Source organism: Lipophrys pholis (genome assembly GCF_963383615.2).
Source record: "Lipophrys pholis genome assembly, chromosome: 2".
Lineage (NCBI taxonomy): Eukaryota > Metazoa > Chordata > Actinopteri > Blenniiformes > Blenniidae > Lipophrys > Lipophrys pholis.
The window spans coordinates 8055234-8070091 of record NC_137636.1 but is presented as its reverse complement, the minus strand read 5'-3'; the positions used below and the strand labels follow the sequence as shown (position 1 = coordinate 8070091).

The 14858-nt window shown below is 38.6% G+C and overlaps 1 protein-coding gene across 1 annotated transcript; it reads left to right on the top strand.

Annotated features, from left to right (window-relative positions):
- Window positions 1-337: 337 nt before the first annotated feature.
- On the top strand, window positions 338-13647 carry LOC308106352 (coiled-coil domain-containing protein 81-like; the record flags this gene model as incomplete). Its single annotated transcript, XM_080458050.1, has 15 exons — window positions 338-413; window positions 514-575; window positions 671-824; window positions 1497-1849; window positions 1930-2095; window positions 2890-3004; window positions 3928-4018; window positions 4302-4448; window positions 5744-5842; window positions 6972-7141; window positions 7224-7302; window positions 8694-8804; window positions 9532-9641; window positions 9726-9851; window positions 12118-13647. 15 exons carry the CDS (start codon window positions 338-340, stop codon window positions 12254-12256), a joined length of 1998 nt encoding a protein of 665 aa, XP_080314176.1. The 3' UTR covers window positions 12257-13647.
- Between the last annotated feature and the right edge of the window lie 1211 nt (window positions 13648-14858).

Genomic DNA, 14858 nt, shown 5'->3' with positions numbered 1-14858 from the left:
GTGAGATGACAGTTTTACTGTTCACAGTAATTATCATTCACATTATTCACAGAAAAATAAAATAAAATCATGAGGGTTTTTTTTTGGTTGTGCAGGACGCATGGCAGTGTGCTTTGGTTACCCGGCTCTCTGTGCGCCCTGCGGGGGGGGGGGGGGGGGGGGGGGGGGGGGGGGGGGGGCAGGCATTGCTACGGGCAACCACTGGCTCCGTCCTGATCTCTGAAAGTTGCTGCAGCCACGCTAGGTGACAACTGGTAAGGAATGGATTTGGAGAGACGTTATCAAATCTTTCAACCTCCACGTTTTGTTTTGTTTTGTTTGGGACTGTTGAGCAGAGATGACGGACATACTGCGGCTGGTGTCAGAGAAGGACAGACGGACTTCACCTGGTCTGTCACAGCTCTCTAAAGACGGTGGGGATAAACCTTTTTTTTTTTTTTTTTATTTCTCACACACTGTGTTGGTAAAGTGTTTAAATCATCCCCTGGTAACACATGTATGGTTGTTTTCCAGATATTTACTGTATTTGGGCTGATGTATCAGCGTTCATTGAGCGTCAAATGACCTTAAATAAGGTGCGTCTATCTATCTATCTATCTATCTATCTATCTATCTATCTATCTATCTATCTATCTATCCATCTGTCTCATGGTTTGGTGTGTGGTAACAGGGGGTCCACCTGGCAGGACTGGGGACCTTCACCTTCTCCCAGCAGAAGCTGGACATAGGACACAAGTTCACACTGGTCCAACGGCCCGTCTTCATCCTGGCTGGAAAACTGATGCAGTCTCAGGGACTGAAGCAGGCCCGGCCACTGGCTGCAGGTGAGCCCGGACAAGACAGGCTGTGATGTCTGTCGACAACAATTAGGTAACACTTTTTGTTTAGGTGCCAGCTCTAAATGTTTTATAAGCTGTATTCAATTCATTCATTCATTCAGCTAGAATACATAATTTAATCATGTTCAGCCCAAAACAACTCCCAAAGATGGAAAAATCCTCTTCAAGTCTATATTGCCCTGAAGGAGGGATTGTCCACTTTGGAAGCATCTGGAGGAAAATTGATCTACAATCAGTTTTACTGTATATTATCGTGTCATCACTAACTTTCAAATAGAAAGAGATTTAGAATTGATAGTGTTAGAATATTGTGTGGTAAGCTGCATCGTCTTGTGACAAACTCTGGAAATGTGAGAAAAGACATTTGTGGCTTCAGTGAAAGCGATGCTCTGATTATTCATTTTATCAACTATAAACCATGAGCCTTAATTAAGACTTCATATCCAGTATTCATTATTCCACATCAATACTATCCAGTGCAAATAGGTGGAAACAAGTTTACAAACAGATCACAACACTCCATATGATCCCTATTTTGTGTGGCCTTTTGTGCGGCGTCACTTGAATTATTTTGCATTTGTCCGTATCTTCAACTTAGATGCAGATGAAATCACATTTTTTTAAAATTTCATACTGTGTTTTGGTTTTCTGTTGTAGCAACATACGTACCAGTGGTGCAACTAAACTTCACAGCGGTGTCACAGGAGTCGCCTTTCAGTCGAGACGCGGTGGAGGGCTGCGTCAGGGAGACTCTCCTGGTGCTGTTCAGAACTCTGGCCTCTGAAAAATATGTGCTCCTCCCTTTCGAGGGAATAGGAGTGCTTTCATTTAAGAACAACAAGGTCAGCTCGTTGCGGTCTGATTCTGTGATTCACGCTGGGGTTTATATGGGCTGCTTGTCAATTCGATGCAATTTGATTCTCTGTGCTTCAAAGGTTCAGATGAAATTCAACAAAGACTTTATCAAAGCCATGGATGGAAGTGGTAAGCTGCTGTTAGCCTTTAACAAGGTGAGTAAACAAGTGATTTGTTTTATTTGTACAGTGTTTATTGCAGTGTGCATGAGTTATGTGTATTTGTGTCCCACCAGAGACCTGGGAGCAGTGCTTCTTTAATGTCTGGTGGACTCTCCAGACTTCAGAGGCCACAGACTGCCAACCCCATCACTCTGCCAACCGTGTGCCCTCCATGCAACAAAGCTGGGGACAAAGACGGACATCGCTTTTCACCGGGTCCAGACCAGAGGAACGCAAGAGGTGAAAGACCCTTTCACAGCTGACTGACAGTCGGGGCGAGGGTCTGACAGTATTTTAATGAATCTAAATTACAGGGAGTTGTACAAACTTTCGAAACATACATATGTTAATTTTACTTATGTAACGGGCGTATTTTTGTTGTTTGTTATTATTATTGCTATTATATGTTTTGCCAAAAAGATAATTTTTTCTAAAAGACAGAGTGTTAAACAGTTTCAAAAGGTACTATAACACTCACCGCTCGGCATCAAGAATATCACATATAACTTCATTTATGCCCTGTTGTGCATAAACATGACAGGAGTGATTCTGTGAGAATGCCAACTGCTTTCGATTGTTTCCAATGATTATCCAAAGCAAAATAATTGATCTCCTTCCTGTAGCTTCATTTTCAGCAGACAGACATGAGAGAGGCTTTGTCAGCATTGTTTCCAGAACGCTGTTGTTTTGTTGCTACCTTTGAGGATTACATGGTTGTACCAACAGTTTGAGGTGGAGTTCTTATTATCATACTATACAACATTACTTGACGGCTTCATTCAATTCACTGCAAAATACTGAAGAGAAAAGTACAAGTTGGCTTATTTGTTACTCTTTAATGGGCTATGTAATAAAAAGCAACAAACTCTTTTTTTGGTCCCAGCTCTGTCAAGAATAAGTAGATAAAACAGGCTCAGATTGACGACAGACTATAGATTAAAGATTGAAAGAACCAATAATAATTGATTTGAATTTGCTGGTACAATCATGTTTATGAGCTGTGAAATTACGTAGAGTGTTTTGTGTGTCGACAGACGTTCCCCAACAGAGTGGATCTAAATCCCACCAGCCTCTGCAGCCTGCCAGGATGAAAGCTGACAGCCTGTCGGAACAATCTAATCCGACCCCCCCTATGGAGGCCACAGACAAGTACTCCACACACACAAAAACACACAGACAGACGAGCACAAACACACACTGTGAAGTGGTTCAGCTTGCAGTCCATTCAGTGTTTGTTTGCAGGAAGGTGAGTCAGTGAGAGCCGAGAGCTCAGCGGTGGTCTCATATTGTCCCCTGCCCCCGAGGCGGCTTCCAGCCCCATTAATGATGCAAAACTCACCATGGGACAGATTCTCTCTTCTCTCAATACCTCCATGTACTGTCAGCTTAGACACGCACGCACATACACACACCCAGAATCAATGTACCTGTTGCTTCTGGGTAAATTGGATTGGCTTACAGTCATGGATTGGAGACCTACTCTAAACTCAGCCACTTGCTATGATCCTAACTTTTTTGTTTTTATGATAAAAAAAAAAAGAAATCTGTTTTTTTGAAACTTGTAAAAAATGTATTTTTGTTTCAAGTGAGCTTTATAAACAATCAAAACATATTGCACAGTTGAAAACTCCAGGTATGACTACAATGAAATATCCTATTCAAACCAGGTGGCCTAAAACATAAAAACACAATACTAAATAATGAGTTCCATCACAAAAGACGCCCATTTACAAACATAACTTACTAGAAATAACCAACATCTCACAATAGTCTCGAACAGATATTAACAAAATAAAACAAAAAGAAAACCTTAAAATGCTCAATTGAGACTTTAAAGAAATAAGGCAACTCCTTATATCAAATAAAAACATGCCTGGAGCACCTGTAAACACATCAGCTTCATCAAAAGATTCTGTGAGAGAAATCAAAGTGGAGATACTATATCCACAATTTATCTGTTGACTATAATATCTTACTAAATCATAACACAGGTCACTGTGAAACATCATCATAAAACTTGTATAAAGAGTTCACTATGGACCTAAAGGTAATGAATCTGCTTTCCCTCTCAGCGGCACCACGGCCAAGTCACGGCAACACACTCCGAAGCTGGAGAACCACGATGGGAACGCGACCTGCTCTGGTCACACCCGTGCTGGACAGGTGAGACTGCACAGTTCAAGGAGGATACGGACATCAAATGAGATTTTGTAGGTCTTATTGATATCCCGCTCACTTCTGCTCTCACCTCTGACTGAGACAACGTTAAACACTTACTGTGTCAACATCCATACTAACTCGACTATAATTTATAGCTTTTAATTTGTCCTCGTTACATTGATTAAAACACATTCCTTTTAACATTCAGTTGAGAAATTGTTTGTTTCATCAAATATAAACTGAACCCTGAATTTGTACCATCTTCCTGCTGCGTTGCTCCCTGTAGGAGCTGTGTTATCTTTGTATGCAGCGAGCCCAAAGAAATGTGCCGGTGTACCTGAGGGAGCAGCAGCAGGCCTCAGAGAAAGCTCAGGAGAAACTCCTGCTGCTCAAGGAGCAACAGAAAGACAAGCAGTACATGGAGGAGCAACAGGTGTGTGTGTGCGTGTGAACCCATGCATGGCACTTATAGCACCATTTTACTCTGAATGAAAGAGTATGAACTAAAAGAAAGAGCCATCCAACCATTGCTTTAGTGTCCATCACAGTGCTCACAGGTCTAAAAGTAGTCTCTATGAGAAACATGATTTCTTTTTTAAATTTTATTTAAATTTTTCGCGAGAAACATAATTTGAAACTCAACAAGCATGACCGATGACCAACACGTCTCACTAAAAATAGCATTATGATGCGGGTGGCACTAAATTACAGCTCTGCGTGACTAAAAAGTCATCAGGAATCTTCATTCGGGAAACTATGAGCGAATGGTTGTGATTTCATGGAAATCAAACTGAACAATTGTTGAGATGTTTAGGATTAGCAGACAATCTTAATGACGACTGTCATCTCCTGATGGTGCTGCGGGGATCACTTACAACTCTAAAGTGAAAAGGCTTCAATTACAGTAAAATTAATTCATTACAAGCAATAACCAATATATAATGTGAAACTGTAGCTTGGAATGAGATCCCATACTCCTTCCCGCCATCTATCTTTTACACCACATTCCCCAACTCAGGATCACACACTCACAATCACACCTATGGGAACGTTTACAGTCAACAATTTAACCTCAAATGCAAGTTTTTAGACTGTGGGAGCAAACCAGGGTGCGCACAGAAATCATGTACAGCGAGAACATGTGAATAGAATCAGGAAGATTCTCACAATGATGAAACGGTGCAAACTACTACAACACATCATTGTTTATCTTTTAGTCATGAAAATTCCACTTTTCATTGATTATATCTGCTTCGGGATACAGAGGGCAATTGTTTCCAGTGGTCTTTCAAGAATAAAAATTATAAAACATTACAACCCTGTTCTTGTTACTGTAAACAAGTGAGAGCCTAGTAAAACAATGGACATGACAAAGTAATAGGGCAATAAAACTTATAAAATACCCCTCCAAAAAAACTAAAGGGTGTTCCCAGACTGTTTGGTGCCAGAGAGTTGAGAAACAGTCTTATTCTATTTTATGTGCTCCACCATGGGACATTTGCAATATTGTACTTGAAAATGGACAAACTCAAAATGACCTGTGCAACATTCTTGCTCAAATGTTTTCATGTTCATTAAAATACACCACGAAAAATCAATGAAAAAACAAGTCAGAAACAACACAATAGCAGTGGAACTGCTCTAAAATTACTATAATCATCCATGCTTTGATTTTTTTATTTTTTTTTAATTGTCCTGTCACACAGTGTATTTTTATTTTTCTGGCAGGCAAAGTTGAATGAACAACGTGAGCATGCAAAGCAGGTCGCAACTTTCAACCTTCAGATGTCAGAGAAGAAAGAGGAGGCTCCCTATCCTTTGTGCCTGGTGAGTAAAATGAATGTGAAAGCTACTGTATAACCTTTGTAATGCCGTTTCCTTTAACTGACCTAATTACTCCAATTCTAGTAAGTTCCCCTGTCTTCGCCAGGTTCTCTTGAAATGCGCAGTTACTCATTAACCCGAGATCAGATAAACCCATGATTTAACAGCAAGTCGAGCTCATTGCTGACTAACTGTGGTCTCTGCTGAACTTGGTAACACTGTCCGAGGTTGCGTTTCCCATGACTTCCTCACAACAAGTTGGAGGATGTTAATGTGAAACAGCAGCGTGAGCAGCGTGCCTTCCCTGTGAACCTTGTCTGAATTCTTTGTGTGTACACTTCATTCTCTGACACAAGAATATCAAACTCCAGTGCAAACAATGAAAAACGCCACACTGGATGGCAGCTGCTGAATGTAAATGCAGAAGAATGAAAGCATTAAAGACTTAAAAACGCAATTATATTAGGAGATTTACTGACACTCATACACTCATTTTACACACTCGCTCTACACAAGGGATGATTCCCATGATCCTCCAATACTTTCAGCCTGTGTTGTACCATTTATTTATCCCTGTATGTTTGGCTTTATTCATTTGGGAACTACTAGCTAGAGCTGCTAAACATTGTCCCATGGTTTCATTCATTCTAATTATTGTGATTTACATTATACAATCTACCTTCTTACATTTATGATATGAATTTCTGTTGGATTAAAGTTCACACATTTTAATCTCAATATTTGTTGTATTTAGACTTTGTAATCCTGAATTTAATTCTTATTTATTAGCAAAAACAAAATGCTAGAATGTAATTTTTATATACATTGTTAAACAAACGTCTTTTGAATGTAGATATTTTACAGTTAAATTGAATTCCTGCTATTTATAATATTACAAAAATGTTTAAAAAAAAAAAACGTCTTTGAGAAATGACTTTTACTTGTGTATTTTCAAAAACCAGTACTGCCACTTACATTTGAGTACAATTTAAACTAATAAAAAGTAAAAAAGTAATTACACGTGCACTTCTTCCTCAGTCTTTCCTCCTTTAGTTAGAAACAAACACTGTCTGATTAATCCCTGCATCCTTTTAGTAGCGGCTCATTAACTTCTTTTCCGGGTGGCGTTCAGAATTCATTCATCTTCCCGACTCGGCCGCTCACGCCTCCCCGAAGGATCCAGCAACACCACTACATGAACGATCTGGAGAGACAGATCGGAGAGCGCCGCAAACACGAGGCTGAAGACCAACAGAACCGTCTTCTTGTGGAGCGACTGGACCAGGTCCAGCTCATCCAGGAGTGAGTGACAGTGGTAAACCGCCAGTAGTGTGAAGTGGTGCTCCGTTGCTGAAAATCGTGTGTGTGTGTGTGTGTGTTATAGGATTGCTTCGCAGAAGGCTCAGCAACTTCAGCAGAAACAGGAGAAAACACACCACTACAAGAAGGCTTTGGATGCTCAGGCAAGAAAGTACAACACGATAGTTTACTTTCTTAAGTGATACCATTTCAAAAACGCTTGCTAGTCCTTGTATTATACAGGGAAATGACACCAGCGACAGCCATCTATGTCAGTTTTGGGATGAATGAGTAAAAATATAAATTTTGTAAGTCAATTATCTCCAATGTAAGAAACAACCTACTAACAATTTTAAGAATTTAAGTGCACTGAGAGATTAAGCATACAAAAAGTACTTTAATAATATTTTGTTACACTGCAGATCAAACTACAAATCAACATAATTATTCTTGAATAAGTCCAAAATGATAATCACATAAAACACAGTGCAGAATTCTTACAGCACAGACTGGAAAGAAGCTTAAATGCTGTATATTGGTGAATGGTTCAATCGAAATATGTTGTTAAAAATGTAAATATAACTGCGTCTTTGATGAGCTTTAACTGTCAATTGTAAAATTGCTACAAAAAAAACTAACTATGAGGTCAAAGACACATTGAGAATCAATCATAAACATCCAATACTTTGCTTTTATGGTGATGGTTTTGTGTTTATTGTTTGAATGTACGTAGTTTGTGCTTGTGTCGGTGCTTTTATTCATCTTTGCTTTGGCAGAAGATTACCATTCGTGTCACCACTATCGGACAAAACATACAAAGAATGTGACTGATGCAGAGCAGGAACATTATATGCCGAGCACCATGTAACAAGCTGCTTTTTGATATGAGTTATCAAATCCCCACCCCTATCCTGAGTTAGGTAAGTCAGGACTCACGGATCTGCCTTCCACAGTAATTATAGTCTTTCACGCGGCCCCCTTTCATTGTCCACCACTGATGTGATGTTTACGGCAATAACCACTGTTATTCGTCTATGTTAATCTCTATAAACAGAAAATTCTCTATAAATGGAGAAAGTGTAGGCATGACAAGTGAGCAATGCTTTGATTGGACGCAGATAAGCAGAAAAAGAAAGAAGTGGACTGGATAAACTCAAAAAATAAAAACATTTTACTCCCTTGAGCTCTTAACTATCTAGTTCTTTTAAGGAATGATTCTTTAAATGTCTTCTTAGTGACATTTTTAAATGAATTTAATTATAAATTGTTATTCAGGACTTCATAATTATAAGTTAATTAATTTCTCCTTACTAAGTCCATACTTCTATCGCAAATTTATTCTGCGGATTCATGAAAAATTATCAGCTTGAAATGTACTGTTTTGTTTCGACTGAGGAAGATTAGAGGTCAGAGGAAGACAGAGATACCATTCCAAGGGATTAATTACAGACAGGCTGTCCAGCATAAACTTACTAAACTTTTTCTTTCTTGTCACCCACAGTATCACCAACAATCCTAGATCTGAAATGAGCATGTTTGATTTTGATTTCCTCAGGTTGGGGTGAAGAAGTGCTGGAAGCCTGCAGAGTGCCAGCCTGATGGATCCAGGCTCAGCCGGCGTGAGACAGCAGCCGACAATGCAGAGAGCCGGGATCGAGCACAAAAGGTCACCTTTGTATTGTATGTCTCCCACGTTGACATTTCAGCAGTGATCTCATGCGTGCAGCAAACCAAACCAATCGTTGTGTAAAACTGGCACACACAATTTGTGTGCACAAATGTGTGGAACAGGATGCAATGAGGATTTAATCTGAGAAAAACCACTTTTGCCTCCATGAACATGAAATATCTGGCTTGTCTTGTCAGACTTCAGCAGAGATGCTGCTATGACCATGGTGAGATTAATTTCTTATACAGGCCCACCACGACTTATGTCTGTCAACTTTATTATCAGTTATTTTTTGTGTTGTACCCCTTGTGGCAATCTTTGCCTCAAATTTTGTCACACAGCCAACAAAAAAAAGCAACAATGATTTTAATTGAATTTTATCTTTGTGCTTGTCAAACTGACATTTCGGACACACCCACAAAAAACTGCCATGGTTTTAATTCAGCGTGAGGAATCATGCATGACTTGTGCTTTCTGTCTTTCTGTCTTTCACCAATTTCAGATGCATTTGCTCCAACAGTCCAATATGTATTTGAATACATTGGGAAACTTCTTTCAAAAACACATGCAGCACCATGTTTGTATTTCTTTCACTCGTGGTGTTATTCTTCATTTCTCATCTATTTGCCTTGAAACTTTGAAACTGTCGTCTCTCCAACCGTATCATTTCTAATCTAATTTTCTACATATTTAATTGGATGCTATGTATTCCATATGCTGACAGGTTTTCCAGGTAAATTTCAATACAGCGACTCAGAGGAAGAAGGATGAGCTGCACAGCCGCCAGCTTCAGCTAGAGAAAGAAAGTGAAATGCTCAGACACAGCAAAATGGAGTGAGTCGCTAAAATTCTAAATTATAGAATTTTATAATTGTCATGTGGTGAAGGGAGTAACATTTTCTTTTTTCTCCTGTTCAGACTAATATTGGACCGCATCAATCGTTTTGAGAAGAGGCAGGACATCAATAAGTCTCTGAAGAATGAGTGGTGTCGCAGTGTGAAGCTCAAACACATGCGAGATGAAGAGGATCGGCGCTTTCTGAGGTGTGTGGAGGATGACCATGACAAGACCTTTTTTTTAGTTATAGTCAGGATGTGATTTGCTTGATGAACACTGCAGTCAAATAAATGTCACCTCTTACATTTACAGATGAGACTCACATGATAATTTCTTATGTCACACTCACCATACGTTTACCTCACAGAAAGAAGCACGTTCCGGCTAAAATATGGATGTCTTATTATTTCAAAATAAAAGATATTGTTGTTCTTTGGCCTTTTGCAGAGTTAAACTCTGGGTGTACGTGCCGTTAAATATCAAATTTCAACTGTTTGAGTGACGTCAACTAACTTCTTATTACACTGCTCGTGTGTGTGCAACATGCACTGAACGATAACACAGCATAACACAGCAGTAAAGCAACAATAACACAACAATAACGCAGCAATAACACAACAATAACGCAGCAATAACACAACAATAACACAGCGATAACACAGCGATAACACAGCAGTAAAGCAACAATAACACAACAATAAGGCAGCAATAACAACAATAACACAGCGATAACACAGCAGTAAAACAACAATAACACAACAATAACGCAGCAATAACAACAATAACACAGCGATAACACAGCGATAACACAGCAGTAAAGCAACAATAACACAACAATAACACAGCAATAACAACAATAACACAGCGATAACACAGCAGTAAAGCAACAATAACACAACAATAACGCAGCAATAACACAACAATAACACAGCGATAACACAACATAACGCAGTAATAACAGCAAAAACACAACAATAACAGCATAACACAGCGATAGCACAGCGATAGCACAGCGATAGCACAGCAATAACACAACATAACGCAGTAATAACAGCGATAGCACAGCGATAACACAGCGATAACACAGCAATAACAGCAATAACACAGCAATAACAACACATCCCAAAAAGGAACAAAACAGGTCAACTCAATAACTGTTAACCTGCCCAACAATACTGTTGTCAACAGCTCATCCATAGACAATAACTTTCATTCATTCAACTTTCAAAAGCTATGAAGTGTCTGCAATTGAATGACTTGGACCTATTTTAATAAATGAAATTTATATTTTTGTAGCACTCTGAATAGCTCTCTATATGTGGATATAGGTAGCCAATCAGTTATTGGTTAAATTCAGATGAGAAACACGTTGCTGATTGTGCACAATCAAAATTCAGGAAGTGTGCAGACTATTGTGAGCACTGAGCAACAACTTTATAACTCATAAAAGTCTTCATATGTAACAGAAGTTGTAATGTTGTATATCTATAGAGAAACAAAGACACATTTAAAAATTCTAATTTTACAGCGTTAACTCGCAGTTGTGCATCTGCTCATTCAGTGGAAACATAACCAATAATATAATAATGTGTCTGCTGTGTGAAGGTGAGAGGACTCTTTTCACGAAGATTTCAGCTTTCTAACATTTTAAAAGCAGTGACGGTTAACACAAACTGTAAAGTTGTTCTTTAAACTGAAGAAAAACATCAGAGAGAAAAGGGGAGTTAAAGAAAGAAAACATATATAACTCACTGTCTGAATCTTCATTTTCATTTAGGGCTTTTCCCCACGGTTGGCTGAGTTAAATGCCATCAGACAAAACACAATGGAAAGAAACCCATGAAATGAATCATCTCACATATTACGTTATAGACACATGCATATATGAGCAAAGAAATGTTTAACATGTGCTGATGTAGTTGACCAGACACTCCAAGTTCCTCACATTGTACGCCACTTTAAATGCCTCAGACGTCATGCAATACATATTTTAATCTTGTTAAACATCATCTTGTTGTACTAATACAGGGAAACTAATACCTGAACCATTTTTATACCACTTACTAGAATCTGAGTAGATTAAAAAATATAATATTACGATGTTAAAGAATATTTCTGTAACTGCTTCAAGATCTTAAAGTCAATTTCAAAGTAGTCTCAATCCAAAACAATAACTCACATTTCCATTTAAATGTTTTTTTTTTATTTATTGGCTTTTATCCTTTGCTGAAGCAATGAAGTCCCATACTGAGCTTTCTATGTTATTCTGAGAAATACAACCTGTCTAAATGATTATTACAACTACTTTACAATAATGTTTCCTTCGATCTACATTGTTGATTTAGTAGAAAACATGAAGGAAATCCCATGTTGCCTAGGTTTTTCTCCTTGTATTCACAAGCTGTGCTTTGTTTGACGAAGATTAGGTTTCATCTGGAGAACGTCTGAGCTTGTTCGTGTCCCTGTGATCAGGTCTGCAGGTCAACTCCTGGTCGATAAAATTGCAGAGTACCGACGCTGCTGCCAGTGCAAGAGGAAGACCACCAACTTGGGAGAAACCAACATCTGGAAAGAGTCTAATTATCTCTCTGGCTCACAGTTTATGATCTGAGCAGTGAATCACTTCAGCATTGATACCTCAAAGCCTGAAGAAGACCTCAAACTCTCAACTCAAAATGTGACCCTCTCTACAATTCGTGATGGAAATTTATGTGCATCAGATGTATACTTTTGTTTACTTCCTATAGTATGCTAGAATTTCTGATTCAGCAGGTAGTTATTGTAGTGTGTGTGTGTACTGCATGTGTGTTTCCTATGTTCTGTTTGCTGGTTCCACATGGCACATTCGCTCAGTGACCTACTTGATTCCTGAACTAATTGCCTGATCGGACTCATCATGTCTAAACCTTAACTGAAATGTAACTTCAGACCCTAAATGGAAGGCTTAACCTTGAGAAAGACATAATGCTTTATGAGGCAGTCCAGTGTTTTGATCCCAACATTTGGGTCACTAGATTTACAATATAATAATAATATAATACAATTTACTACTGAGCATCTCTCTGTCTCTCGCTCGCTCTCTCTCTTTCTCTCTCTGAGGTCAAATGAGACATGAGACATCGGTTGTATCAGCGGCATTTTGTCACCGCTGTGTATGAGGTTGACAGCTCAGCACCTACTTATTGAATTTCACATCCTGTTTTTTTTTGTTTTTTTTTCAGTATTTTTTTGAAATCTCAGTTGAAAACACTGAAAACGGTTGCCGTTGCAATAAAAGTGGTGTATGCTATCAAGGAACTAGTTTGTGTTTCCAAGAAGCTAAATCACATCACAGACATTTGATAACCCTTGGGTCTTAATGTTGTCTTTTATAGTGACAATAACAAGGTAAACATTAGAATAATGTGTGTGTGAACCCCCTTGTGTTTTTCTTATTGCATAACAATCTATTTAAATCTATTCAAACATACTGCACAGTACATATCTATCACTCCTACTTGTGAAGTGCTGACAAAGACAAATCGGTGGGTTTAATGAAAGAACTGCTGGTTTCATCTCAGGTATAACCAAAGCAATTCAAAGATATTCTCCTAAAAAGTTAACCTTTAGACAAAGAGTAAAGTTTCATGATATTGTTATGGTTTCACCTGCAATCGTACTTATATGCTTTTATTTATGTACTTTGGAAGTTTTCCCTTTTTGTTTGAACTTAATGGTGTGTTGCTCTTTTTTTTTTTTTAATCTGTATTGCTAAAATGCATAAACATGTTTGTATTTTGTGGATATCAATTACTTTATAGATTGGCTTTATAAAAGGTTGTATATCTTAAAGGCTAATCAATAGTTGGCTGGCATGCAAACAAATATGTATACAATCATGCAAGAAAAATATTCATTTTATTTTTTTGTAAAGCACTTTGAGTTACATATTCTCTCTGAAAAAGGCTATTTGATTAAAGATGTGTAGGTTTGTTGACCAATAGAAATCAGACTAATAAACGCAATTACAAATAATCAAAGTGAGTTTATTCTCGTAAAAAACAACAAAATCTGGGAAGAAAACGTATGTGTGTACTACTATATGTGAATTTTTGGGATTCTGCCAATCTAATCCAGGCTACAGTCACACAACAGCGACAGTCTTTTATCAGTGCTCAGTAGCAAAAGGAGTAAAAGAGCCTGCTTGTGCTGACTGACCCTGTCCTTGGACACTAAATACTATGAGGGGTGTCTGTCCTGCATCTGAACTCAGGAAGTGATGAGGAAAGTTGTCTGTTACACAATACAATACACACAAGAGAAGTACATCACTTACAAAGAGATGAAAAGCTATAGAGGGCCTCCACAGGGCCTCAAGTTGGTGAGGATGGGAGAAAACACGAGTCGTTATTAACAAGTTTCTCCATAAATCACTACGTGGTTAAAGTAAAGTGGAGCAAAGATCAAAGTTTAAGAAAAAAGAAAGAGCGAGAGATGACAGAAAATATGGGTCATTGAAATGGGAGGGTGGGTTCGTACAATGGGGAGTGTTTATAAGATGATAAATGTCGGATTGCAGGAAAATGAGAATATTGTTCTGGCTGTGGTCCCAGTTCCCTGCGAAGCCAGAACTCACTTAATGAGCTCATAGAGGCATTTCGGAGGCCTTTGTGGTGAAACAGACGCACATCAAATATCCGCTCACAATCTGGCTGATTAATTTAGCAACAGCACAAAGAGATGTGTGTGTGTGTTGTTGTGTACTGTGTGGTTGTATGGAAACAAACTCCCATGCAACGCATCACAGGATAGAGCCACGAAGAGGAATCCATTCCCAGAATGCACCCTGCAAACATAACGACGTTTTCACGAAGTGGCACAAGAAATTTATAGTTGCTTCAAACATCCCATAGGATGCAAGATTGGCTTGAAAGCTCTAGTTGCTTTGTTCTTTGTTCATTTTACTTAGTTTCAAAGATGCACAAGTCAAATAAGTAAATTCCAGAAATGAATACCAAAGTCAAAAACCAAAGTTATTCATTATGTCGAACTCTGCTTTGAGTGCTTGTTTGAGGCCGTCGGTGCCGTCTGTTTTTTGAGCCGCCCATCCCCTGCAAAGTATTGTGGTGAGGTCTACAAGTGAATAAACAAATCCCTCTGAAATCTCACGTAGAGAACGACCTCAAAAAGGAAGTGAGGAAACACACACAGGATGTTCAAATGATCCATGCTTC